We start from the raw sequence: 27,907 nt of genomic DNA, 5'->3' as shown, positions 1-27,907 counted from the left end.
TATTGAAACACTTTGTATTTTGGCAATTATTTTATCCACATGATGCGCACCTTACACTCAAACCCAGCTGCTTGGATACAGACGGGACATTCTATTACCCCACAGTTCTCCATATAGACGGGACATTCTATTACCCCACAGTTCTCCATATAGACAGGACATTCTATTACCCCACAGTTCTCCATATAGACGGGACATTCTATTACCCCACAGTTCTCCATATAGACAGGACATTCTATTACCCCACAGTTCTCCATATAGACGGGACATTCTATTACCCCACAGTTCTCAATACAGACAGGACATTCTATTACCCCACAGTTCTCCATATAGACGGGACATTCTATTACCCCACAGTTCTCCATATAGACGGGACATTCTATTACCCCACAGTTCTCCATACAGACAGGACATTCTATTACCCCACAGTTCTCCATATAGACAGAACATTCTATTACCCCACAGTTCTCCATATAGACGGGACATTCTATTACCCCACAGTTCTCCATATAGACAGGACATTCTATTACCCCACAGTTCTCCATATAGACAGAACATTCTATTACCCCACAGTTCTCCATATAGACAGGACATTCTATTACCCCACAGTTCTCCATATAGACATTCTATTACCCCACAGTTCTCCATATAGACAGAACATTCTATTACTCCACAGTTCTCCATATAGACATTCTATTACCCCACAGTTCTCCATATAGACGGGACATTCTATTACCCCACAGTTCTCCATATAGACAGAACATTCTATTACCCCACAGTTCTCCATATAGACATTCTATTACCCCACAGTTCTCCATATAGACAGAACATTCTATTACCCCACAGTTCTCCATATAGACGGGACATTCTATTTCCCCACAGTTCTCCATATAGACGGGACATTCTATTACCCCACAGTTCTCCATATAGACGGGACATTCTATTACCCCACAGTTCTCCATATACACGGGACATTCTATTACCCCACAGTTCTCCATATAGACGGAACATTCTATTACCCCACAGTTCTCCATATAGACAGAACATTCTATTACCCCACAGTTCTCCATATAGACAGGACATTCTATTACCCCACAGTTCTCCATATAGACAGGACATTCTATTACCCCACAGTTCTCCATATAGACAGAACATTCTATTACCCCACAGTTCTCCATATAGACATTCTATTACCCCACAGTTCTCCATACAGACAGGACATTCTATTACCCCACAGTTCTCCATATAGACAGAACATTCTCTTGCCCACAGTTCTCCATATAGACGGGACATTCTATTACCCCACAGTTCTCCATATAGACAGGACATTCTATTACCCCACAGTTCTCCATATAGACAGGACATTCTATTACCCCACAGTTCTCCATATAGACATTCTATTACCCCACAGTTCTCCATACAGACAGGACATTCTATTACCCCACAGTTCTCCATATAGACAGAACATTCTATTACCCCACAGTTCTCTATATAGACAGGACATTCTATTACCCCACAGTTCTCCATATAGACAGGACATTCTATTACCCCACAGTTCTCCATATAGACAGGACATTCTATTACCCCACAGTTCTCCATATACACGGGACATTCTATTACCCCACAGTTCTCCATATAGACAGAACATTCTATTACCCCACAGTTCTCCATATAGACAGAACATTCTATTACCCCACAGTTCTCCATATAGACAGGACATTCTATTACCCCACAGTTCTCCATATAGACAGGACATTCTATTACCCCACAGTTCTCCATATAGACAGGACATTCTATTACCCCACAGTTCTCCATATAGACAGGACATTCTATTACCCCACAGTTCTCCATATAGACAGGACATTCTATTACCCCACAGTTCTCCATATAGACAGGACATTCTATTACCCCACAGTTCTCCATATAGACAGGACATTCTATTACCCCACAGTTCTCCATATAGACAGGACATTCTATTACCCCACAGTTCTCCATATAGACAGGACATTCTATTACCCCACAGTTCTCCATATAGACAGGACATTCTATTACCCCACAGTTCTCCATATAGACGGGACATTCAATTACCCCACAGTTCTCCATATAGACAGGACATTCTATTACCCCACAGTTCTCCATATAGACAGGACATTCTATTACCCCACAGTTCTCCATATAGACAGGACATTCTATTACCCCACAGTTCTCCATATAGACAGGACATTCTATTACCCCACAGTTCTCCATATAGACAGAACATTCTATTACCCCACAGTTCTCCATATAGACAGGACATTCTATTACCCCACAGTTCTCCATATACACGGGACATTCTATTACCCCACAGTTCTCCATATACACGGGACATTCTATTACCCCACAGTTCTCCATATAGACAGAACATTCTATTACCCCACAGTTCTCCATATAGACAGAACATTCTATTACCCCACAGTTCTCCATATAGACAGGACATTCTATTACCCCACAGTTCTCCATATAGACAGGACATTCTATTACCCCACAGTTCTCCATATAGACAGGACATTCTATTACCCCACAGTTCTCCATATAGACAGGACATTCTATTACCCCACAGTTCTCCATATAGACAGGACATTCTATTACCCCACAGTTCTCCATATAGACAGGACATTCTATTACCCCACAGTTCTCCATATAGACGGGACATTCAATTACCCCACAGTTCTCCATATAGACAGGACATTCTATTACCCCACAGTTCTCCATATAGACAGGACATTCTATTACCCCACAGTTCTCCATATAGACAGAACATTCTATTACCCCACAGTTCTCTATATAGACAGGACATTCTATTACCCCACAGTTCTCCATATAGACAGGACATTCTATTACCCCACAGTTCTCCATATAGACAGGACATTCTATTACCCCACAGTTCTCCATATACACGGGACATTCTATTACCCCACAGTTCTCCATATAGACAGAACATTCTATTACCCCACAGTTCTCCATATAGACAGAACATTCTATTACCCCACAGTTCTCCATATAGACAGGACATTCTATTACCCCACAGTTCTCCATATAGACAGGACATTCTATTACCCCACAGTTCTCCATATAGACAGGACATTCTATTACCCCACAGTTCTCCATATAGACAGGACATTCTATTACCCCACAGTTCTCCATATAGACAGGACATTCTATTACCCCACAGTTCTCCATATAGACAGGACATTCTATTACCCCACAGTTCTCCATATAGACGGGACATTCAATTACCCCACAGTTCTCCATATAGACAGGACATTCTATTACCCCACAGTTCTCCATATAGACAGGACATTCTATTACCCCACAGTTCTCCATATAGACAGGACATTCTATTACCCCACAGTTCTCCATATAGACAGGACATTCTATTACCCCACAGTTCTCCATATAGACAGAACATTCTATTACCCCACAGTTCTCCATATAGACAGGACATTCTATTACCCCACAGTTCTCCATATACACGGGACATTCTATTACCCCACAGTTCTCCATATACACGGGACATTCTATTACCCCACAGTTCTCCATATAGACAGAACATTCTATTACCCCACAGTTCTCCATATAGACAGAACATTCTATTACCCCACAGTTCTCCATATAGACAGGACATTCTATTACCCCACAGTTCTCCATATAGACAGGACATTCTATTACCCCACAGTTCTCCATATAGACAGGACATTCTATTACCCCACAGTTCTCCATATAGACAGGACATTCTATTACCCCACAGTTCTCCATATAGACAGGACATTCTATTACCCCACAGTTCTCCATATAGACAGGACATTCTATTACCCCACAGTTCTCCATATAGACGGGACATTCAATTACCCCACAGTTCTCCATATAGACAGGACATTCTATTACCCCACAGTTCTCCATATAGACAGGACATTCTATTACCCCACAGTTCTCCATATAGACAGGCCATTCTATTACCCCACAGTTCTCCATATAGACAGAACATTCTATTACCCCACAGTTCTCCATATAGACAGAACATTCTATTACCCCACAGTTCTCCATATAGACAGGACATTCTATTACCCCACAGTTCTCCATATAGACAGGACATTCTATTACCCCACAGTTCTCCATACAGACGGGACATTCTATTACCCCACAGTTCTCCATATAGACAGGACATTCTATTACCCCACAGTTCTCCATACAGACAGGACATTCTATTACCCCACAGTTCTCCATATAGACAGGACATTCTATTACCCCACAGTTCTCCATATAGACAGGACATTCTATTACCCCACAGTTCTCCATATAGACAGGACATTCTATTACCCCACAGTTCTCCATATAGACAGAACATTCTATTACCCCACAGTTCTCCATATAGACATTCTATTACCCCACAGTTCTCCATACAGACAGAACATTCTATTACCCCACAGTTCTCCATATAGACAGGACATTCTATTACCCCACAGTTCTCCATATAGACAGGACATTCTATTACCCCACAGTTCTCCATATAGACAGAACATTCTATTACCCCACAGTTCTCCATATAGACATTCTATTACCCCACAGTTCTCCATACAGACAGGACATTCTATTACCCCACAGTTCTCCATATAGACAGAACATTCTATTGCCCCACAGTTCTCCATATAGACGGGACATTCTATTACCCCACAGTTCTCCATATAGACAGGACATTCTATTACCCCACAGTTCTCCATATAGACAGAACATTCTATTACCCCACAGTTCTCCATATAGACATTCTATTACCCCACAGTTCTCCATACAGACAGGACATTCTATTACCCCACAGTTCTCCATATAGACAGAACATTCTATTACCCCACAGTTCTCCATATAGACAGGACATTCTATTACCCCACAGTTCTCCATATAGACAGGACATTCTATTACCCCAGAGTTCTCCATATAGACAGGACATTCTATTACCCCACAGTTCTCCATATACACGGGACATTCTATTACCCCACAGTTCTCCATATAGACAGAACATTCTATTACCCCACAGTTCTCCATATAGACAGAACATTCTATTACCCCACAGTTCTCCATATAGACAGGACATTCTATTACCCCACAGTTCTCCATATAGACAGGACATTCTATTACCCCACAGTTCTCCATATAGACAGGACATTCTATTACCCCACAGTTCTCCATATAGACAGGACATTCTATTACCCCACAGTTCTCCATATAGACAGGACATTCTATTACCCCACAATTCTCCATATAGACAGGACATTCTATTACCCCACAGTTCTCCATATAGACGGGACATTCAATTACCCCACAGTTCTCCATATAGACAGGACATTCTATTACCCCACAGTTCTCCATATAGACAGGACATTCTATTACCCCACAGTTCTCCATATAGACAGGACATTCTATTACCCCACAGTTCTCCATATAGACAGGACATTCTATTACCCCACAGTTCTCCATATAGACAGAACATTCTATTACCCCACAGTTCTCCATATAGACAGGACATTCTATTACCCCACAGTTCTCCATATACACGGGACATTCTATTACCCCACAGTTCTCCATATACACGGGACATTCTATTACCCCACAGTTCTCCATATAGACAGAACATTCTATTACCCCACAGTTCTCCATATAGACAGAACATTCTATTACCCCACAGTTCTCCATATAGACAGGACATTCTATTACCCCACAGTTCTCCATATAGACAGGACATTCTATTACCCCACAGTTCTCCATATAGACAGGACATTCTATTACCCCACAGTTCTCCATATAGACAGGACATTCTATTACCCCACAGTTCTCCATATAGACAGGACATTCTATTACCCCACAGTTCTCCATATAGACAGGACATTCTATTACCCCACAGTTCTCCATATAGACGGGACATTCAATTACCCCACAGTTCTCCATATAGACAGGACATTCTATTACCCCACAGTTCTCCATATAGACAGGACATTCTATTACCCCACAGTTCTCCATATAGACAGGCCATTCTATTACCCCACAGTTCTCCATATAGACAGAACATTCTATTACCCCACAGTTCTCCATATAGACAGAACATTCTATTACCCCACAGTTCTCCATATAGACGGGACATTCTATTACCCCACAGTTCTCCATATAGACAGGACATTCTATTACCCCACAGTTCTCCATACAGACGGGACATTCTATTACCCCACAGTTCTCCATATAGACAGGACATTCTATTACCCCACAGTTCTCCATACAGACAGGACATTCTATTACCCCACAGTTCTCCATATAGACAGGACATTCTATTACCCCACAGTTCTCCATATAGACAGGACATTCTATTACCCCACAGTTCTCCATATAGACAGGACATTCTATTACCCCACAGTTCTCCATATAGACAGAACATTCTATTACCCCACAGTTCTCCATATAGACATTCTATTACCCCACAGTTCTCCATACAGACAGAACATTCTATTACCCCACAGTTCTCCATACAGACAGGACATTCTATTACCCCACAGTTCTCCATATAGACATTCTATTACCCCACAGTTCTCCATATAGACATTCTATTACCCCACAGTTCTCCATACAGACAGGACATTCTATTACCCCACAGTTCTCCATATAGACAGGACATTCTATTACCCCACAGTTCTCCATATAGACAGGACATTCTATTACCCCACAGTTCTCCATATAGACAGGACATTCTATTACCCCACAGTTCTCCATATAGACAGGATATTCTATTACCCCACAGTTCTCCATATAGACAGAACATTCTATTACCCCACAGTTCTCCATATAGACATTCTATTACCCCACAGTTCTCCATACAGACAGAACATTCTATTACCCCACAGTTCTCCATACAGACAGGACATTCTATTACCCCACAGTTCTCCATATAGACATTCTATTACCCCACAGTTCTCCATATAGACATTCTATTACCCCACAGTTCTCCATACAGACAGGACATTCTATTACCCCACAGTTCTCCATATAGACGGGACATTCTATTACCCCACAGTTCTCCATATAGACATTCTATTACCCCACAGTTCTCCATACAGACAGGACATTCTATTACCCCACAGTTCTCCATATAGACATTCTATTACCCCACAGTTCTCCATATAGACATTCTATTACCCCACAGTTCTCCATACAGACAGGACATTCTATTACCCCACAGTTCTCCATATAGACATTCTATTACCCCACAGTTCTCCATACAGACAGGACATTCTATTACCCCACAGTTCTCCATATAGACATTCTATTACCCCACAGTTCTCCATACAGACAGGACATTCTATTACCCCACAGTTCTCCATATAGACATTCTATTACCCCACAGTTCTCCATATAGACAGAACATTCTATTACCCCACAGTTCTCCATATAGACAGAACATTCTATTACCCCACAGTTCTCCATATAGACATTCTATTACCCCACAGTTCTCCATATAGACAGAACATTCTATTACCCCACAGTTCTCCATATAGACATTCTATTACCCCACAGTTCTCCATATAGACAGAACATTCTATTACCCCACAGTTCTCCATATAGACAGAACATTCTATTACCCCACAGTTCTCCATATAGACATTCTATTACCCCACAGTTCTCCATATAGACAGAACATTCTATTACCCCACAGTTCTCCATACAAAGGGCATCCCATCAAGTCCAAGTCTATTTGTTCTCTTTCTAGAGCCTCTGGCACAAGCCGTTAGACAGAGCCCGAATATACAGAGCCTTCGGAAAGTATTCAGACCCCTTGACTTTTTCCACACTTTGTTACACTACAGCCTTATTCTAAAATGCATTAAAAAAAATCTACACACAATACCCAATAATGACGAAGCGAAAACCGGTTATAATATTTTTGCAAAAAACAGGTATGTTAGTTTCTATAGTAAACACAGACAGTAATAAAACAGGTATGTTAGTTTCTATAGTAAACACAGACAGTAATAAAACAGGTATATTAGTTTCTATAGTAAACACAGACAGTAATAAAACAGGTATGTTAGTTTCTATAGTAAACACAGACAGTAATAAAACAGGTATGTTAGTTTCTATAGTAAACAGACAGTAATAAAACAGGTATGTTAGTTTCTATAGTAAACACAGACAGTAATAAAACAGGTATGTTAGTTTCTATAGTAAACACAGACAGTAATAAAACAGGTATGTTAGTTTCTATAGTAAACACAGACAGTAATAAAACAGGTATGTTAGTTTCTATAGTAAACACAGACAGTAATAAAACAGGTATGTTAGTTTCTATAGTAAACACAGACAGTAATAAAACAGGTATGTTAGTTTCTATAGTAAACACAGACAGTAATAAAACAGGTATGTTAGTTTCTATAGTAAACACAGACAGTAATAAAACAGGTATGTTAGTTTCTATAGTAAACACAGACAGTAATAAAACAGGTATGTTAGTTTCTATAGTAAACACAGACAGTAATAAAACAGGTATGTTAGTTTCTATAGTAAACACAGACAGTAATAAAACAGGTATGTTAGTTTCTATAGTAAACACAGACAGTAATAAAACAGGTATGTTAGTTTCTATAGTAAACACAGACAGTAATAAAACAGGTATGTTAGTTTCTATAGTAAACACAGACAGTAATAAAACAGGTATATTAGTTTCTATAGTAAACACAGACAGTAATAAAACAGGTATGTTAGTTTCTATAGTAAACACAGACAGTAATAAAACAGGTATGTTAGTTTCTATAGTAAACACAGACAGTAATAAAACAGGTATGTTAGTTTCTATAGTAAACACAGACAGTAATAAAACAGGTATGTTAGTTTCTATAGTAAACACAGACAGTAATAAAACAGGTATGTTAGTTTCTATAGTAAACACAGACAGTAATAAAACAGGTATGTTAGTTTCTATAGTAAACACAGACAGTAATAAAACAGGTATGATTAGTTGTCTATAGTAAACACAGACAGTAATAAAACAGGTATATTAGTTTCTATAGTAAACACAGACAGTAATAAAACAGGTATGTTAGTTTCTATAGTAAACACAGACAGTAATAAAACAGGTATGTTAGTTTCTATAGTAAACACAGACAGTAATAAAACAGGTATGTTAGTTTCTATAGTAAACACAGACAGTAATAAAACAGGTATGTTAGTTTCTATAGTAAACACAGACAGTAATAAAACAGGTATATTAGTTTCTATAGTAAACACAGACAGTAATAAAACAGGTATGTTAGTTTCTATAGTAAACACAGACAGTAATAAAACAGGTATGTTAGTTTCTATAGTAAACACAGACAGTAATAAAACAGGTATGTTAGTTTCTATAGTAAACACAGACAGTAATAAAACAGGTATGTTAGTTTCTATAGTAAACACAGACAGTAATAAAACAGGTATGTTAGTTTCTATAGTAAACACAGACAGTAATAAAACAGGTATGTTAGTTTCTATAGTAAACACAGACAGTAATAAAACAGGTATGTTAGTTTCTATAGTAAACACAGACAGTAATAAAACAGGTATGATTAGTTTCTATAGTAAACACAGACAGTAATAAAACAGGTATATTAGTTTCTATAGTAAACACAGACAGTAATAAAACAGGTATGTTAGTTTCTATAGTAAACACAGACAGTAATAAAACAGGTATGTTAGTTTCTATAGTAAACACAGACAGTAATAAAACAGGTATGTTAGTTTCTATAGTAAACACAGACAGTAATAAAACAGGTATGTTAGTTTCTATAGTAAACACAGACAGTAATAAAACAGGTATATTAGTTTCTATAGTAAACAGACAGTCATTAAACAGGTATGTTAGTTTCTATAGTAAACACAGACAGTAATAAAACAGGTATGTTAGTTTCTATAGTAAACACAGACAGTAATAAAACAGGTATGTTAGTTTCTATAGTAAACACAGACAGTAATAAAACAGGTATATTAGTTTCTATAGTAAACACAGACAGTAATAAAACAGGTATGTTAGTTTCTATAGTAAACACAGACAGTAATAAAACAGGTATGTTAGTTTCTATAGTAAACAGACAGTAATAAAACAGTATGTTAGTTTCTATAGTAAACACAGACAGTAATAAAACAGGTATTTAGTTTCTATAGTAAACACAGACAGTAATAAAACAGGTATGTTAGTTTCTATAGTAAACACAGACAGTAATAAAACAGGTATGTTAGTTTCTATAGTAAACAGACAGTAATAAAACAGGTATGTTAGTTTCTATAGTAAACACAGACAGTAATAAAACAGGTATGTTAGTTTCTATAGTAAACAGACAGTAATAAAACAGGTATGTTAGTTTCTATAGTAAACACAGACAGTAATAAACAGGTATTTAGTTTCTATAGTAAACACAGACAGTAATAAAACAGGTATTTAGTTTCTATAGTAAACACAGACAGTAATAAAACAGGTATGTTAGTTTCTATAGTAAACACAGACAGTAATAAAACAGGTATGTTAGTTTCTATAGTAAACAGAGTAATAAAACAGGTATTTAGTTTCTATAGTAAACACAGACAGTAATAAAACAGGTATGTTAGTTTCTATAGTAAACACAGACAGTAATAAAACAGGTATGTTAGTTTCTATAGTAAACACAGACAGTAATAAAACAGGTATGTTAGTTTCTATAGTAAACACAGACAGTAATAAAACAGGTATATTAGTTTCTATAGTAAACACAGACAGTAATAAAACAGGTATGTTAGTTTCTATAGTAAACACAGACAGTAATAAAACAGGTATGTTAGTTTCTATAGTAAACACAGACAGTAATAAAACAGGTATGTTAGTTTCTATAGTAAACACAGACAGTCATTAAACAGGTATGTTAGTTTCTATAGTAAACACAGACAGTAATAAAACAGGTATGTTAGTTTCTATAGTAAACACAGACAGTAATAAAACAGGTATATTAGTTTCTATAGTAAACACAGACAGTCATTAAACAGGTATGTTAGTTTCTATAGTAAACACAGACAGTAATAAAACAGGTATGTTAGTTTCTATAGTAAACACAGACAGTAATAAAACAGGTATGTTAGTTTCTATAGTAAACACAGACAGTAATAAAACAGGTATATTAGTTTCTATAGTAAACACAGACAGTAATAAAACAGGTATGTTAGTTTCTATAGTAAACACAGACAGTAATAAAACAGGTATATTAGTTTCTATAGTAAACACAGACAGTAATAAAACAGGTATGTTAGTTTCTATAGTAAACACAGACAGTAATAAAACAGGTATGTTAGTTTCTATAGTAAACACAGACAGTAATAAAACAGGTATGTTAGTTTCTATAGTAAACACAGACAGTAATAAAACAGGTATGTTAGTTTCTATAGTAAACACAGACAGTAATAAAACAGGTATGTTAGTTTCTATAGTAAACACAGACAGTAATAAAACAGGTATGTTAGTTTCTATAGTAAACACAGACAGTAATAAAACAGGTATGTTAGTTTCTATAGTAAACACAGACAGTAATAAAACAGGTATGTTAGTTTCTATAGTAAACAGACAGTAATAAAACAGGTATGTTAGTTTCTATAGTAAACACAGACAGTAATAAAACAGGTATATTAGTTTCTATAGTAAACACAGACAGTAATAAAACAGGTATATTAGTTTCTATAGTAAACACAGACAGTAATAAAACAGGTATGTTAGTTTCTATAGTAAACACAGACAGTAATAAAACAGGTATGTTAGTTTCTATAGTAAACAGAGTAATAAAACAGGTATGTTAGTTTCTATAGTAAACACAGACAGTAATAAAACAGGTATGTTAGTTTCTATAGTAAACACAGACAGTAATAAAACAGGTATGTTAGTTTCTATAGTAAACACAGACAGTAATAAAACAGGTATGTTAGTTTCTATAGTAAACACAGACAGTAATAAAACAGGTATATTAGTTTCTATAGTAAACACAGACAGTCATTAAACAGGTATGTTAGTTTCTATAGTAAACACAGACAGTAATAAAACAGGTATGTTAGTTTCTATAGTAAACACAGACAGTAATAAAACAGGTATATTAGTTTCTATAGTAAACACAGACAGTCATTAAACAGGTATGTTAGTTTCTATAGTAAACACAGACAGTAATAAAACAGGTATGTTAGTTTCTATAGTAAACACAGACAGTAATAAAACAGGTATGTTAGTTTCTATAGTAAACACAGACAGTAATAAAACAGGTATATTAGTTTCTATAGTAAACACAGACAGTAATAAAACAGGTATGTTAGTTTCTATAGTAAACACAGACAGTAATAAAACAGGTATGTTAGTTTCTATAGTAAACAGACAGTAATAAAACAGGTATGTTAGTTTCTATAGTAAACACAGACAGTAATAAAACAGGTATGTTAGTTTCTATAGTAAACACAGACAGTAATAAAACAGGTATGTTAGTTTCTATAGTAAACACAGACAGTAATAAAACAGGTATGTTAGTTTCTATAGTAAACACAGACAGTAATAAAACAGGTATGTTAGTTTCTATAGTAAACACAGACAGTAATAAAACAGGTATGTTAGTTTCTATAGTAAACAGACAGTAATAAAACAGGTATGTTAGTTTCTATAGTAAACACAGACAGTAATAAAACAGGTATGTTAGTTTCTATAGTAAACAGACAGTAATAAAACAGGTATGTTAGTTTCTATAGTAAACACAGACAGTAATAAAACAGGTATGTTAGTTTCTATAGTAAACACAGACAGTAATAAAACAGGTATGTTAGTTTCTATAGTAAACACAGACAGTAATAAAACAGGTATGTTAGTTTCTATAGTAAACACAGACAGTAATAAACAGGTATGTTAGTTTCTATAGTAAACACAGACAGTAATAAAACAGGTATATTAGTTTCTATAGTAAACAGACAGTCATTAAACAGGTATGTTAGTTTCTATAGTAAACACAGACAGTAATAAACAGGTATATTAGTTTCTATAGTAAACACAGACAGTAATAAAACAGGTATATTAGTTTCTATAGTAAACAGACAGTCATTAAACAGGTATGTTAGTTTCTATAGTAAACAGACAGTCATTAAACAGGTATGCTAGTTTCTATGCATCTAAAGATGACAGATTACATAGTTGTGGTGTAAAGTCATGACACAGAGTGCCACCCTACACCCTATGTAGTGCACTACTTTTGACCAGCGTGGTTATAAGTAGTGCACTATATAGGAAATATAGGATGCCGCTCCAGATGCAGCCAGTGTCATACGATCAAGCAGAACACTGACCTCATAGACGTGCAGTATCTGTGGGCCGATGTCATCTCCTACGACAGGGTTCTCTTTAGGCTGCCAGTTAGCAACAGGCAGGAAGACCTGGTCTGGGGCGGACACCCTACAGCAGAGGGAGGGAGAGGAGAAAGAAGAGAAGAAGCGGGAGGAAGAGGAGAAAGAAGAGAAGCGGGAGGGAGGGAGGGAGGGAGAAGAGAAGAGGGAGAGAGAAGGAGGGAGGGAGGGAGGGGAGGGAGGGAGGGAGGGAGGGAGGGAGAGAGAAGAGAAGAGAAGAGGGAGAGAAGAAGAGAAGAGGGAGATAAGAAGAGAAGAGAAGAGGGAGAAAGAAGAGAAGAGAAGGGGGTTAGAGCTCACATACTGTGGGGTGGTGGTTGTTGTTTGCGGTGGTTTCTAACATTTTGTTTATTGACGTTTTTTCTCTCACAATTAACATCCAGTAACATTATACAAGCCACGGATATATTCCCAACAGGACTGTCCTAAGAGCTGGTAGAGTTAAGACATTCCCAACAGGACTGTCCTAAGAGCTGGTAGAGTTAAGACATTCCCAACAGGACTGTCCTAAGAGCTGGTAGAGTTAAGACATTCCCAACAGGACTGTCCTAAGAGCTGGTAGAGTTAAGACATTCCCAACAGGACTATCCTAAGAGCTGGTAGAGTTAAGACATTCCCAACAGGACTATCCTAAGAGCTGGTAGAGTTAAGACATGGGTACTGTCTCTACTGAGCATTTACCAAGAATGCACATCTGTCGTGGCTTAATATTCATGCCTCATTCATTCCCCAGTCTGTCTGTTTACAGAAGCAAACCAGGCTAAACTCTCCTGTGATACATCACCGGGGTCAAGCTTCCTGCCATCCAGGACCTCTATACCAGGCGGTGTCAAAGGAAGGCCCTAAAAATTGTCAAAGACTCCAGCCACCCAAGTCATAGACCGTTCTCTCTGCTACCGCACGGCAAGCGGTACCGGAGCGCCAAGTCTAGGACCAAAATACTCCTTAACATCTTCTACCCCCCTAAAGCCATGAGACTGCTGAACAATTCATCAAATGGCTACCCAGACTATTTGCATTGTCCCCCGTTCTACGCTGCTGCTACTCTCTGTTTATTATCTCTGCATAGTCACTTTAATAACTCTACCTACATGTACATATTACCTCAATTACCTCAACACCGGTGCTCCCGCACATTGACTCTGTACCGGTACCCCCTGTATATAGTCTCCACATTGACTCTGTACCGGTACCCCCTGTATATAGCCTCCACATTGACTCTGTACCGGTACCCCCTGTATATAGCCTCCACATTGACTCTGTACCGGTACCCCCTGTATATAGCCTCCACATTGACTCAGTACCGGTACCCCCTGTATATAGCCTCCACATTGACTCAGTACCGGTACCCCCTGTATATAGCCTCCACATTGACTCTGTACTGGTACCCCCTGAATATAGCCTCCACATTCACTCAGTACCGGTACCCCCTGTATATAGCCTCCACATTGACTCTGTACCAGTACCCCCTGTATATAGCCTCCACATTGACTCTGTACCGGTACCCCCTGTATATAGCCTCCACATTGACTCTGTACCGGTACCCCCTGTATATAGCCTCCACATTGACTCTGTACCGGTACCACCCTGTATATAGCCTCCACATTGACTCTGTACCGGTACCCCCTGTATATTGCCTCCACATTGACTCAGTACCGGTACCCCCCTGTATATAGGCTCCACATTGACTCTGTACCGTAATACCCTGTATATAGCCTCCACATTGACTCTGTACCGGTTCCCCCTGTATATAGCCTCCACTTTGACTCTGTACCGGTTCCCCCTGTATATAGCCTCCACATTGTCTCTGTACCGTAATACCCTGTATATAGCCTCCACATTGACTCAGTACCGGTACCCCCTGTATATAGCCTCCACATTGACTCTGTACCGTAATACCCTGTATATAGCCTCCACATTGAGTCTGTACCGGTACCCCCTGTATATAGCCTCCACATTGACTCAGTACCGGTACCCCCTGTATATAGCCTCCACATTGTCTCTGTACCGTAATACCCTGTATATAGCCTCCACATTGACTCTGTACCGGTACCCCCTGTATATAGCCTCCACATTGACTCTGTACCGGTACCCCCTGTATATAGCCTCCACTTTGACTCTGTACCGGTTCCCCCTGTATATAGCCTCCACATTGTCTCTGTACCGTAATACCCTGTATATAGCCTCCACATTGACTCAGTACCGGTACCCCCTGTATATAGCCTCCACATTGACTCTGTACCGTAATACCCTGTATATAGCCTCCACATTGACTCTGTACCGGTACCCCCTGTATATAGCCTCCACATTGACTCAGTACCGGTACCCCCTGTATATAGCCTCCACATTGTCTCTGTACCGTAATACCCTGTATATAGCCTCCACATTGACTCTGTACCGGTACCCCCTGTATATAGCCTCCACATTGACTCTGTACCGTAACACCCTGTATATAGCCTCCACATTGACTCTGTACCGTAATACCCTGTATATAGCCTCCACATTGACTCTGTACCAGTACCCCCTGTATATAGCCTCGCTATTGTTATTTACTGTTGCTCTTTAAATACTTGTTACTTTTATCTCTTACTTTTTTTTATAGGTATTTTCTTAAAACTGCATCATTGGTTATGGGCTTCTAAGTAAACATTTCACTGTAAGGTCGTCTACACCTGTTGTATTCGGCGCATGTGACAAATACAATTTGATTTGATAAACACTTAGTTTCTGAGGCAGAACACAAAACAGCTTAACGTCCCTCCTAGGTTTTGAGCTGGCAGACATCTGAGCCTAATTAACTGCAGTCTGCATTGCTGTCATATTATGGACACAATCATCTGAAGAGATCTTATGGATTCATATCATCAGAATCATTTATAAATGTACACTTTATTTACATTTACATTTACATTTTAGTCATTTAGCAGACGCTCTTATCCAGAGCGACTTACAAATTGGCTTTATGATGTTCAGTAAATAAGGTATTATGGTATTCAAATGAGTAAATCATTTATTATGGTATTAAGGTATTCAAATGAGTAAATAAGGTATTATGGTTTTATTAAGGTATTCAAATGAGTAAATAAGGTATTAATAAGGTATTCAATGAGTAAATAAGGTATTAATAAGGTATTGAAATGTGTAAATAATGTATTATTAAGGTATTGAAATGAGTAGATAATGTATTATTAAGGTATTGAAATGAGTAAATAAGGTATTATTAAGGTATTGAAATGAGTGAGAAGACACATACCCTCTGATGTCCACCTTGGCTAGGACAGCCAGCTTTGTGATGCTGAGGACCAGACTGCTGGTGTTGTTGAACTGGTTGGAACTGAAAGACAATATTATATTCTTATATTATAAAAAGACCATAGTAAAAACATGAAGATAAATCATCAGATGACTAATGTGTACAGTACAGGTTGATGCTATAACACACACTTCCAACAAGGTGGCGCCATTGTATATATGATTGTAACTTCATCCAGAATTTTAACTGGTGCCAAAGCCTCAAACTCCTCCACACAATTCCACCACAAGACTCATGGGTTTTAGCTAAAACTATTCTGAACAATTCAACAATGCCTTTGGTCAGCAGAATGTGTGTGTAAAGAGCTAGGGGACTGGCAGAGTAAACAGGAGGTTACGAGACCAATGGTTTTTCCTTCACAACAACAGAATACATATACTCTGTAATTGAAATGCCACTCTGAAATCAAGCAGGGAGAACACAAATACATGTCTAAGGTTATGTCCCAAATGGCAGCCTACCCTATGCCCTATATATAGTGCACTAATTAGGGAGTAAGGTACCATTTAGGACACATTTTCAGTCTCACACTGTGTCACCACAGGTCAGGGTGTGTGGAGAAAGTACAAGGACTCTCTCTCTAAAAGGGCTTCTCTCTCTCTCTCTAAAAGGGCTTCTCTCTCTCTCTCTCTAAAAGGGCTTCTCTCTCTCTCTGGCTCTCTCCCCGCCAAAAGGGCTTCTCTCTCTCTCAAATGGCTTCTCTCTCTCGCTCTCCCCCAAAAGGGCTTCTCTCTCTCTCTCCCAAAAGGGCTTATCTCTCTCTCTCTGGGCTCTCTCTCTCCCCCAAAAGGGCTCTCTCTCTCTCTCTCTCTAAAAGGGCTTCTCTCTCTCTGCTCTCAAAAGGGCTTCTCTCTCTCTGCTCTCAAAAGGGCTTCTCTCTCTCTGTCTCTCTAAAAGGGCTTCTCTCTCTCTGTCTCTCTAAAAGGGCTTCTCTCTCTCTCAATTCAATTTAAGGGTTTTAATGGAATGGGAAACGTATGTTAACATTGCCAAAGCAAGTGAAGTAGATAATATACAAAAGTGAAATAAACAATAAAAATGAACAGTAAACATTACACTCACAGAAGTTCCAAAAGAATAAAGACATTACAAATGTCATATGATGTGTATATATATACAGTGTTGTAACGATGTGCAAATGGTTAAAGTACAAAAGGGAAAATAAATAAACATAAATATGGGTTGTATTTACAATGGTGTTTGTTCTTCACTGGTTGACCTTTTCTTGTGGCAACAGGTCACACATCTTGCTGCTGTGATGGCACACTGTGGTATTTCACCCAGTAGATATGGGAGTTTATTAAAATCTGGTTTGTTTTCGAGTTCTTTGTGGATCAGTGAAATCTGAGGGAAATATGTGTCTCTAATATGGTCATACATTTGGCAGGAGGTTAGGAAGTGCAGATCAGTTTCCACCTCACTTTGTGGGCAGTGTGCACATAGCCTGTCTTCTCTTGAGAGCCATGTCTGCCTACGGCGACCTTTCTCAATAGCAAGGCTATGCTCACTGAGTCTGTACATAGTCAAAGCTTTCCTTAATAAGTGTGGGTCAGTCACAGTGGTCAGGTATTCTGCCACTGTGTACTCTCTGTTTAGGACCAAATAGCATTCTAGTTTTTTGTTAATTCTTTCCAATGTGTCACGTAATTACCTTTTTGTTTTCTCATGATGTGGTTGGATCTAATTGTGTTGCTGTCCTGGGGCTCTGTGGGGTCTGTTTGTGTTTGTGAACAGAGCTCCAGGACCAGCCTGCTTAGGGGACTCTTCTCCAGGTTCATCTCTCTGTAGGTGATGGCTTTGTTATGGAAGGTTTGGGAATCGCTTCCTTTTAGGTGGTTGCAGAATTTAAGGTCTCTTTTCTGGATTTTTATAATTAGCGGGTATCGGCCTAATTCTGCTCTGCATTATTTGGTGTTTTAGGTTGTACACAGAGGATATTTTTACAACATTCTGCATGCAGTGTCTCAATTTGGTGTTTGTCCCATTTTGTGAGTTCTTGGTTGGTGAGCGGACCCAAGACCTCACAACCATAAAGGGCAATGGGTTCTTCTCTCTCTCTCTCTAAAAGGGCTTCTCTCGCTCTCTCTAAAAGGGCTTCTCTCTCTCTCTCTAAAAGGGCTTCTCTCTCTCTCTAAAAGGGCTTCTCTCTCTCTCTAAAAGGGCTTCTCTCTCTCACACTCTAAAAGGGCTTCTCTCGCTCTCTCTAAAAGGGCTTCTCTCTCTCTCTAAAAGGGCTTCTCTCTCTCTCTAAAAGGGCTTCTCTCTCTCACACTCTAAAAGGGCTTCTCTCGCTCTCTCTCTCATTCTAAAAGGGCTTCTCTCGCTCTCTCTAAAAGGGCTTCTTTCACTCTCTCTAAAAGTGCTTCTCTCTCTCTCTAAAAGGGCTTCTCTCTCTCACACTAAAAGGGCTTCTCTCTCTCACACTCTAAAAGGGCTTCTCTCGCTCTCTCTCTCATTCTAAAAGGGCTTCTCTCTCTCTCTAAAAGGGCTTCTCTCTCTCTCTAAAAGGGCTTCTCTCTCACACACTCTAAAAGGGCTTCTCTCGCTCTCTCTCTCATTCTAAAAGGGCTTCTCTCGCTCTCTCTCTCTCTCTAAAAGGGCTTCTCTTGCTCTCTCTCTCTCACTCTAAAAGGGCTTCTCTCGCTCTCTAAATGGGCTTCTCGCTCTCTCTCTAAAAGGGCTTCTCTCGCTCTCTCTCGCTCTCTCTCTCTCTCTCACACTCTAAAAGGAGGCACGTATTACCTTCATGATGAAGTTATCATGGACAAAAGATCAAGGTTATTTTGTCAAACGGCAGTCGATCATCATGTCACCAGAATTAGACCCTCAACTTTTTATTAGAAAGCAGCATCAAGCTCATTACCGTGCACTTTCACCACCCTGTGAAGATCATCATAACTGATTTCATCTGTAGCCTAATAAACTGCATGCTTTCCCCAGTCATAGTGGGAGGACCACACACCATATCATCGCATGACTCACAGTTTACTTTGATATGATGGTTATTATATCAATATTTGTGCATAAAAGCCTTTAATGACATAGTACATTTTACTGACACAAAAAGATCCCACCTTGTATAACGTATTTTGTTTTGTTGACATTTGGAAAGTTTACAGAAAATGTTTGTGTTTTCATCAGGCCTGTCATTTTTTTATCCGACATTACTGGAAACTTTACTGGAAAATCTTGGCCACGTTCTGTTATAATCTCCACCCGGCACAGCCAGAAGAGGACTGGCCACCCCTCATAGCCTGGTTCCTCTCTAGGTTTCTTCCTAGGTTCTGGCCTTTCTAGGGAGTTTTTCCTAGCCACCCCCTCATAGCCTGGTTCCTCTCTAGGTTTCTTCCTAGGTTCTGGCCTTTCTAGGGAGTTTTTCCTAGCCACCCCCTCATAGCCTGGTTCCTCTCTAGGTTTCTTCCTAGGTTCTGGCCTTTCTAGGGAGTTTTTCCTAGCCACCCCTCATAGCCTGGTTCCTCTCTAGGTTTCTTCCTAGGTTCTGGCCTTTCTAGGGAGTTTTTCCTAGCCACCCCCTCATAGCCTGGTTCCTCTCTAGGTTTCTTCCTAGGTTCTGGCCTTTCTAGGGAGTTTTTCCTAGCCACCCCCTCATAGCCTGGTTCCTCTCTAGGTTTCTTCCTAGGTTCTGGCCTTTCTAGGGAGTTTTTCCTAGCCACCCCTCATAGCCTGGTTCCTCTCTAGGTTTCTTCCTAGGTTCTGGCCTTTCTAGGGAGTTTTTCCTAGCCACCGTGCTTCTACACCTAGATTTGGGGGTTTTAGGCTGGGTTTCTGTACAGCACTTTGAGATATCAGCTGATGTAAGAAGGGCTATATAAATAAATCTGATTTGATTTACAGGAAACCTGGTTAGAGAGTGACATATAACAACAGGAAACCTGGTTAGAGAGTGACATATAACAACAGGAAACCTGGTTAGAGAGTGACATATAACAACAGGAAACCTGGTTAGAGAGTGACATATAACAACAGGAAACCTGGTTAGAGAGTGACATATAACAACAGGAAACCTGGTTAGAGAGTGACATATAACAACAGGAAACCTGGTTAGAGAGTGACATATAACAACAGGAAACCTGGTTAGAGAGTGACATATAACAACAGGAAACCTGGTTAGAGAGTGACATATAACAACAGGAAACCTGGTTAGAGAGTGACATATAACAACAGGAAACCTGGTTAGAGAGTGACATATAACAACAGGAAACCTGGTTAGAGAGTGACATATAACAACAGGAAACCTGGTTAGAGAGTGACATATAACAACAGGAAACCTGGTTAGAGAGTGACATATAACAACAGGAAACCTGGTTAGAGAGTGACATATAACAACAGGAAACCTGGTTAGAGAGTGACATATAACAACAGGAAACCTGGTTAGAGAGTGACATATAACAACAGGAAACCTGGTTAGAGAGTGACATATAACAACAGGAAACCTGGTTAGAGAGTGACATATAACAACAGGAAACCTGGTTAGAGAGTGACATATAACAACAGGAAACCTGGTTAGAGAGTGACATATAACAACAGGAAACCTGGTTAGAGAGTGACATATAACAACAGGAAACCTGGTTAGAGAGTGACATATAACAACAGGAAACCTGGTTAGAGAGTGACATATAACAACAGGAAACCTGGTTAGAGAGTGACATATAACAACAGGAAACCTGGTTAGAGAGTGACATATAACAACAGGAAACCTGGTTAGAGAGTGACATATAACAACAGGAAACCTGGTTAGAGAGTGACATATAACAACAGGAAACCTGGTTAGAGAGTGACATATAACAACAGGAAACCTGGTTAGAGAGTGACATATAACAACAGGAAACCTGGTTAGAGAGTGACATATAACAACAGGAAACCTGGTTAGAGAGTGACATATAACAACAGGAAACCTGGTTAGAGAGTGACATATAACAACAGGAAACCTGGTTAGAGAGTGACATATAACAACAGGAAACCTGGTTAGAGAGTGACATATAACAACAGGAAACCTGGTTAGAGAGTGACATATAACAACAGGAAACCTGGTTAGAGAGTGACATATAACAACAGGAAACCTGGTTAGAGAGTGACATATAACAACAGGAAACCTGGTTAGAGAGTGACATATAACAACAGGAAACCTGGTTAGAGAGTGACATATAACAACAGGAAACCTGGTTAGAGAGTGACATATAACAACAGGAAACCTGGTTAGAGAGTGACATATAACAACAGGAAACCTGGTTAGAGAGTGACATATAACAACAGGAAACCTGGTTAGAGAGTGACATATAACAACAGGAAACCTGGTTAGAGAGTGACATATAACAACAGGAAACCTGGTTAGAGAGTGACATATAACAACAGGAAACCTGGTTAGAGAGTGACATATAACAACAGGAAACCTGGTTAGAGAGTGACATATAACAACAGGAAACCTGGTTAGAGAGTGACATATAACAACAGGAAACCTGGTTAGAGAGTGACATATAACAACAGGAAACCTGGTTAGAGAGTGACATATAACAACAGGAAACCTGGTTAGAGAGTGACATATAACAACAGGAAACCTGGTTAGAGAGTGACATATAACAACAGGAAACCTGGTTAGAGAGTGACATATAACAACAGGAAACCTGGTTAGAGAGTGACATATAACAACAGGAAACCTGGTTAGAGAGTGACATATAACAACAGGAAACCTGGTTAGAGAGTGACATATAACAACAGGAAACCTGGTTAGAGAGTGACATATAACAACAGGAAACCTGGTTAGAGAGTGACATATAACAACAGGAAACCTGGTTAGAGAGTGACATATAACAACAGGAAACCTGGTTAGAGAGTGACATATAACAACAGGAAACCTGGTTAGAGAGTGACATATAACAACAGGAAACCTGGTTAGAGAGTGACATATAACAACAGGAAACCTGGTTAGAGAGTGACATATAACAACAGGAAACCTGGTTAGAGAGTGACATATAACAACAGGAAACCTGGTTAGAGAGTGACATATAACAACAGGAAACCTGGTTAGAGAGTGACATATAACAACAGGAAACCTGGTTAGAGAGTGACATATAACAACAGGAAACCTGGTTAGAGAGTGACATATAACAACAGGAAACCTGGTTAGAGAGTGACATATAACAACAGGAAACCTGGTTAGAGAGTGACATATAACAACAGGAAACCTGGTTAGAGAGTGACATATAACAACAGGAAACCTGGTTAGAGAGTGACATATAACAACAGGAAACCTGGTTAGAGAGTGACATATAACAACAGGAAACCTGGTTAGAGAGTGACATATAACAACAGGAAACCTGGTTAGAGAGTGACATATAACAACAGGAAACCTGGTTAGAGAGTGACATATAACAACAGGAAACCTGGTTAGAGAGTGACATATAACAACAGGAAACCTGGTTAGAGAGTGACATATAACAACAGGAAACCTGGTTAGAGAGTGACATATAACAACAGGAAACCTGGTTAGAGAGTGACATATAACAACAGGAAACCTGGTTAGAGAGTGACATATAACAACAGGAAACCTGGTTAGAGAGTGACATATAACAACAGGAAACCTGGTTAGAGAGTGACATATAACAACAGGAAACCTGGTTAGAGAGTGACATATAACAACAGGAAACCTGGTTAGAGAGTGACATATAACAACAGGAAACCTGGTTAGAGAGTGACATATAACAACAGGAAACCTGGTTAGAGAGTGACATATAACAACAGGAAACCTGGTTAGAGAGTGACATATAACAACAGGAAACCTGGTTAGAGAGTGACATATAACAACAGGAAACCTGGTTAGAGAGTGACATATAACAACAGGAAACCTGGTTAGAGAGTGACATATAACAACAGGAAACCTGGTTAGAGAGTGACATATAACAACAGGAAACCTGGTTAGAGAGTGACATATAACAACAGGAAACCTGGTTAGAGAGTGACATATAACAACAGGAAACCTGGTTAGAGAGTGACATATAACAACAGGAAACCTGGTTAGAGAGTGACATATAACAACAGGAAACCTGGTTAGAGAGTGACATATAACAACAGGAAACCTGGTTAGAGAGTGACATATAACAACAGGAAACCTGGTTAGAGAGTGACATATAACAACAGGAAACCTGGTTAGAGAGTGACATATAACAACAGGAAACCTGGTTAGAGAGTGACATATAACAACAGGAAACCTGGTTAGAGAGTGACATATAACAACAGGAAACCTGGTTAGAGAGTGACATATAACAACAGGAAACCTGGTTAGAGAGTGACATATAACAACAGGAAACCTGGTTAGAGAGTGACATATAACAACAGGAAACCTGGTTAGAGAGTGACATATAACAACAGGAAACCTGGTTAGAGAGTGACATATAACAACAGGAAACCTGGTTAGAGAGTGACATATAACAACAGGAAACCTGGTTAGAGAGTGACATATAACAACAGGAAACCTGGTTAGAGAGTGACATATAACAACAGGAAACCTGGTTAGAGAGTGACATATAACAACAGGAAACCTGGTTAGAGAGTGACATATAACAACAGGAAACCTGGTTAGAGAGTGACATATAACAACAGGAAACCTGGTTAGAGAGTGACATATAACAACAGGAAACCTGGTTAGAGAGTGACATATAACAACAGGAAACCTGGTTAGAGAGTGACATATAACAACAGGAAACCTGGTTAGAGAGTGACATATAACAACAGGAAACCTGGTTAGAGAGTGACATATAACAACAGGAAACCTGGTTAGAGAGTGACATATAACAACAGGAAACCTGGTTAGAGAGTGACATATAACAACAGGAAACCTGGTTAGAGAGTGACATATAACAACAGGAAACCTGGTTAGAGAGTGACATATAACAACAGGAAACCTGGTTAGAGAGTGACATATAACAACAGGAAACCTGGTTAGAGAGTGACATATAACAACAGGAAACCTGGTTAGAGAGTGACATATAACAACAGGAAACCTGGTTAGAGAGTGACATATAACAACAGGAAACCTGGTTAGAGAGTGACATATAACAACAGGAAACCTGGTTAGAGAGTGACATATAACAACAGGAAACCTGGTTAGAGAGTGACATATAACAACAGGAAACCTGGTTAGAGAGTGACATATAACAACAGGAAACCTGGTTAGAGAGTGACATATAACAACAGGAAACCTGGTTAGAGAGTGACATATAACAACAGGAAACCTGGTTAGAGAGTGACATATAACAACAGGAAACCTGGTTAGAGAGTGACATATAACAACAGGAAACCTGGTTAGAGAGTGACATATAACAACAGGAAACCTGGTTAGAGAGTGACATATAACAACAGGAAACCTGGTTAGAGAGTGACATATAACAACAGGAAACCTGGTTAGAGAGTGACATATAACAACAGGAAACCTGGTTAGAGAGTGACATATAACAACAGGAAACCTGGTTAGAGAGTGACATATAACAACAGGAAACCTGGTTAGAGAGTGACATATAACAACAGGAAACCTGGTTAGAGAGTGACATATAACAACAGGAAACCTGGTTAGAGAGTGACATATAACAACAGGAAACCTGGTTAGAGAGTGACATATAACAACAGGAAACCTGGTTAGAGAGTGACATATAACAACAGGAAACCTGGTTAGAGAGTGACATATAACAACAGGAAACCTGGTTAGAGAGTGACATATAACAACAGGAAACCTGGTTAGAGAGTGACATATAACAACAGGAAACCTGGTTAGAGAGTGACATATAACAACAGGAAACCTGGTTAGAGAGTGACATATAACAACAGGAAACCTGGTTAGAGAGTGACATATAACAACAGGAAACCTGGTTAGAGAGTGACATATAACAACAGGAAACCTGGTTAGAGAGTGACATATAACAACAGGAAACCTGGTTAGAGAGTGACATATAACAACAGGAAACCTGGTTAGAGAGTGACATATAACAACAGGAAACCTGGTTAGAGAGTGACATATAACAACAGGAAACCTGGTTAGAGAGTGACATATAACAACAGGAAACCTGGTTAGAGAGTGACATATAACAACAGGAAACCTGGTTAGAGAGTGACATATAACAACAGGAAACCTGGTTAGAGAGTGACATATAACAACAGGAAACCTGGTTAGAGAGTGACATATAACAACAGGAAACCTGGTTAGAGAGTGACATATAACAACAGGAAACCTGGTTAGAGAGTGACATATAACAACAGGAAACCTGGTTAGAGAGTGACATATAACAACAGGAAACCTGGTTAGAGAGTGACATATAACAACAGGAAACCTGGTTAGAGAGTGACATATAACAACAGGAAACCTGGTTAGAGAGTGACATATAACAACAGGAAACCTGGTTAGAGAGTGACATATAACAACAGGAAACCTGGTTAGAGAGTGACATATAACAACAGGAAACCTGGTTAGAGAGTGACATATAACAACAGGAAACCTGGTTAGAGAGTGACATATAACAACAGGAAACCTGGTTAGAGAGTGACATATAACAACAGGAAACCTGGTTAGAGAGTGACATATAACAACAGGAAACCTGGTTAGAGAGTGACATATAACAACAGGAAACCTGGTTAGAGAGTGACATATAACAACAGGAAACCTGGTTAGAGAGTGACATATAACAACAGGAAACCTGGTTAGAGAGTGACATATAACAACAGGAAACCTGGTTAGAGAGTGACATATAACAACAGGAAACCTGGTTAGAGAGTGACATATAACAACAGGAAACCTGGTTAGAGAGTGACATATAACAACAGGAAACCTGGTTAGAGAGTGACATATAACAACAGGAAACCTGGTTAGAGAGTGACATATAACAACAGGAAACCTGGTTAGAGAGTGACATATAACAACAGGAAACCTGGTTAGAGAGTGACATATAACAACAGGAAACCTGGTTAGAGAGTGACATATAACAACAGGAAACCTGGTTAGAGAGTGACATATAACAACAGGAAACCTGGTTAGAGAGTGACATATAACAACAGGAAACCTGGTTAGAGAGTGACATATAACAACAGGAAACCTGGTTAGAGAGTGACATATAACAACAGGAAACCTGGTTAGAGAGTGACATATAACAACAGGAAACCTGGTTAGAGAGTGACATATAACAACAGGAAACCTGGTTAGAGAGTGACATATAACAACAGGAAACCTGGTTAGAGAGTGACATATAACAACAGGAAACCTGGTTAGAGAGTGACATATAACAACAGGAAACCTGGTTAGAGAGTGACATATAACAACAGGAAACCTGGTTAGAGAGTGACATATAACAACAGGAAACCTGGTTAGAGAGTGACATATAACAACAGGAAACCTGGTTAGAGAGTGACATATAACAACAGGAAACCTGGTTAGAGAGTGACATATAACAACAGGAAACCTGGTTAGAGAGTGACATATAACAACAGGAAACCTGGTTAGAGAGTGACATATAACAACAGGAAACCTGGTTAGAGAGTGACATATAACAACAGGAAACCTGGTTAGAGAGTGACATATAACAACAGGAAACCTGGTTAGAGAGTGACATATAACAACAGGAAACCTGGTTAGAGAGTGACATATAACAACAGGAAACCTGGTTAGAGAGTGACATATAACAACAGGAAACCTGGTTAGAGAGTGACATATAACAACAGGAAACCTGGTTAGAGAGTGACATATAACAACAGGAAACCTGGTTAGAGAGTGACATATAACAACAGGAAACCTGGTTAGAGAGTGACATATAACAACAGGAAACCTGGTTAGAGAGTGACATATAACAACAGGAAACCTGGTTAGAGAGTGACATATAACAACAGGAAACCTGGTTAGAGAGTGACATATAACAACAGGAAACCTGGTTAGAGAGTGACATATAACAACAGGAAACCTGGTTAGAGAGTGACATATAACAACAGGAAACCTGGTTAGAGAGTGACATATAACAACAGGAAACCTGGTTAGAGAGTGACATATAACAACAGGAAACCTGGTTAGAGAGTGACATATAACAACAGGAAACCTGGTTAGAGAGTGACATATAACAACAGGAAACCTGGTTAGAGAGTGACATATAACAACAGGAAACCTGGTTA

At 39.1% G+C, this 27,907-nt stretch overlaps 1 protein-coding gene across 1 annotated transcript in view; it reads right to left on the bottom strand.

Annotated features, from left to right (window-relative positions):
* Positions 1-27,907, bottom strand: part of LOC106586912 (integrin alpha-V) — a 112,540-nt gene that overhangs the window by 18,361 nt on the left and 66,272 nt on the right. Inside the window, exons 23-24 of the mRNA XM_045707873.2 lie at positions 16,688-16,768; positions 13,378-13,483 (exon numbers count right to left, since the gene is read on the bottom strand). Coding sequence (XP_045563829.1) covers positions 13,378-13,483; positions 16,688-16,768 — 187 coding nt within the window. The remainder of the gene's footprint in view (positions 1-13,377; positions 13,484-16,687; positions 16,769-27,907) is intronic.

This window comes from Salmo salar, chromosome 25, assembly GCF_965601325.2.
Source record: "Salmo salar chromosome 25, fSalSal1, whole genome shotgun sequence".
Taxonomy (NCBI): Eukaryota; Metazoa; Chordata; class Actinopteri; order Salmoniformes; family Salmonidae; genus Salmo; species Salmo salar.
Note: the sequence above shows the minus strand (reverse complement) of the source record. Positions and strands in the feature narration are given on the sequence as shown.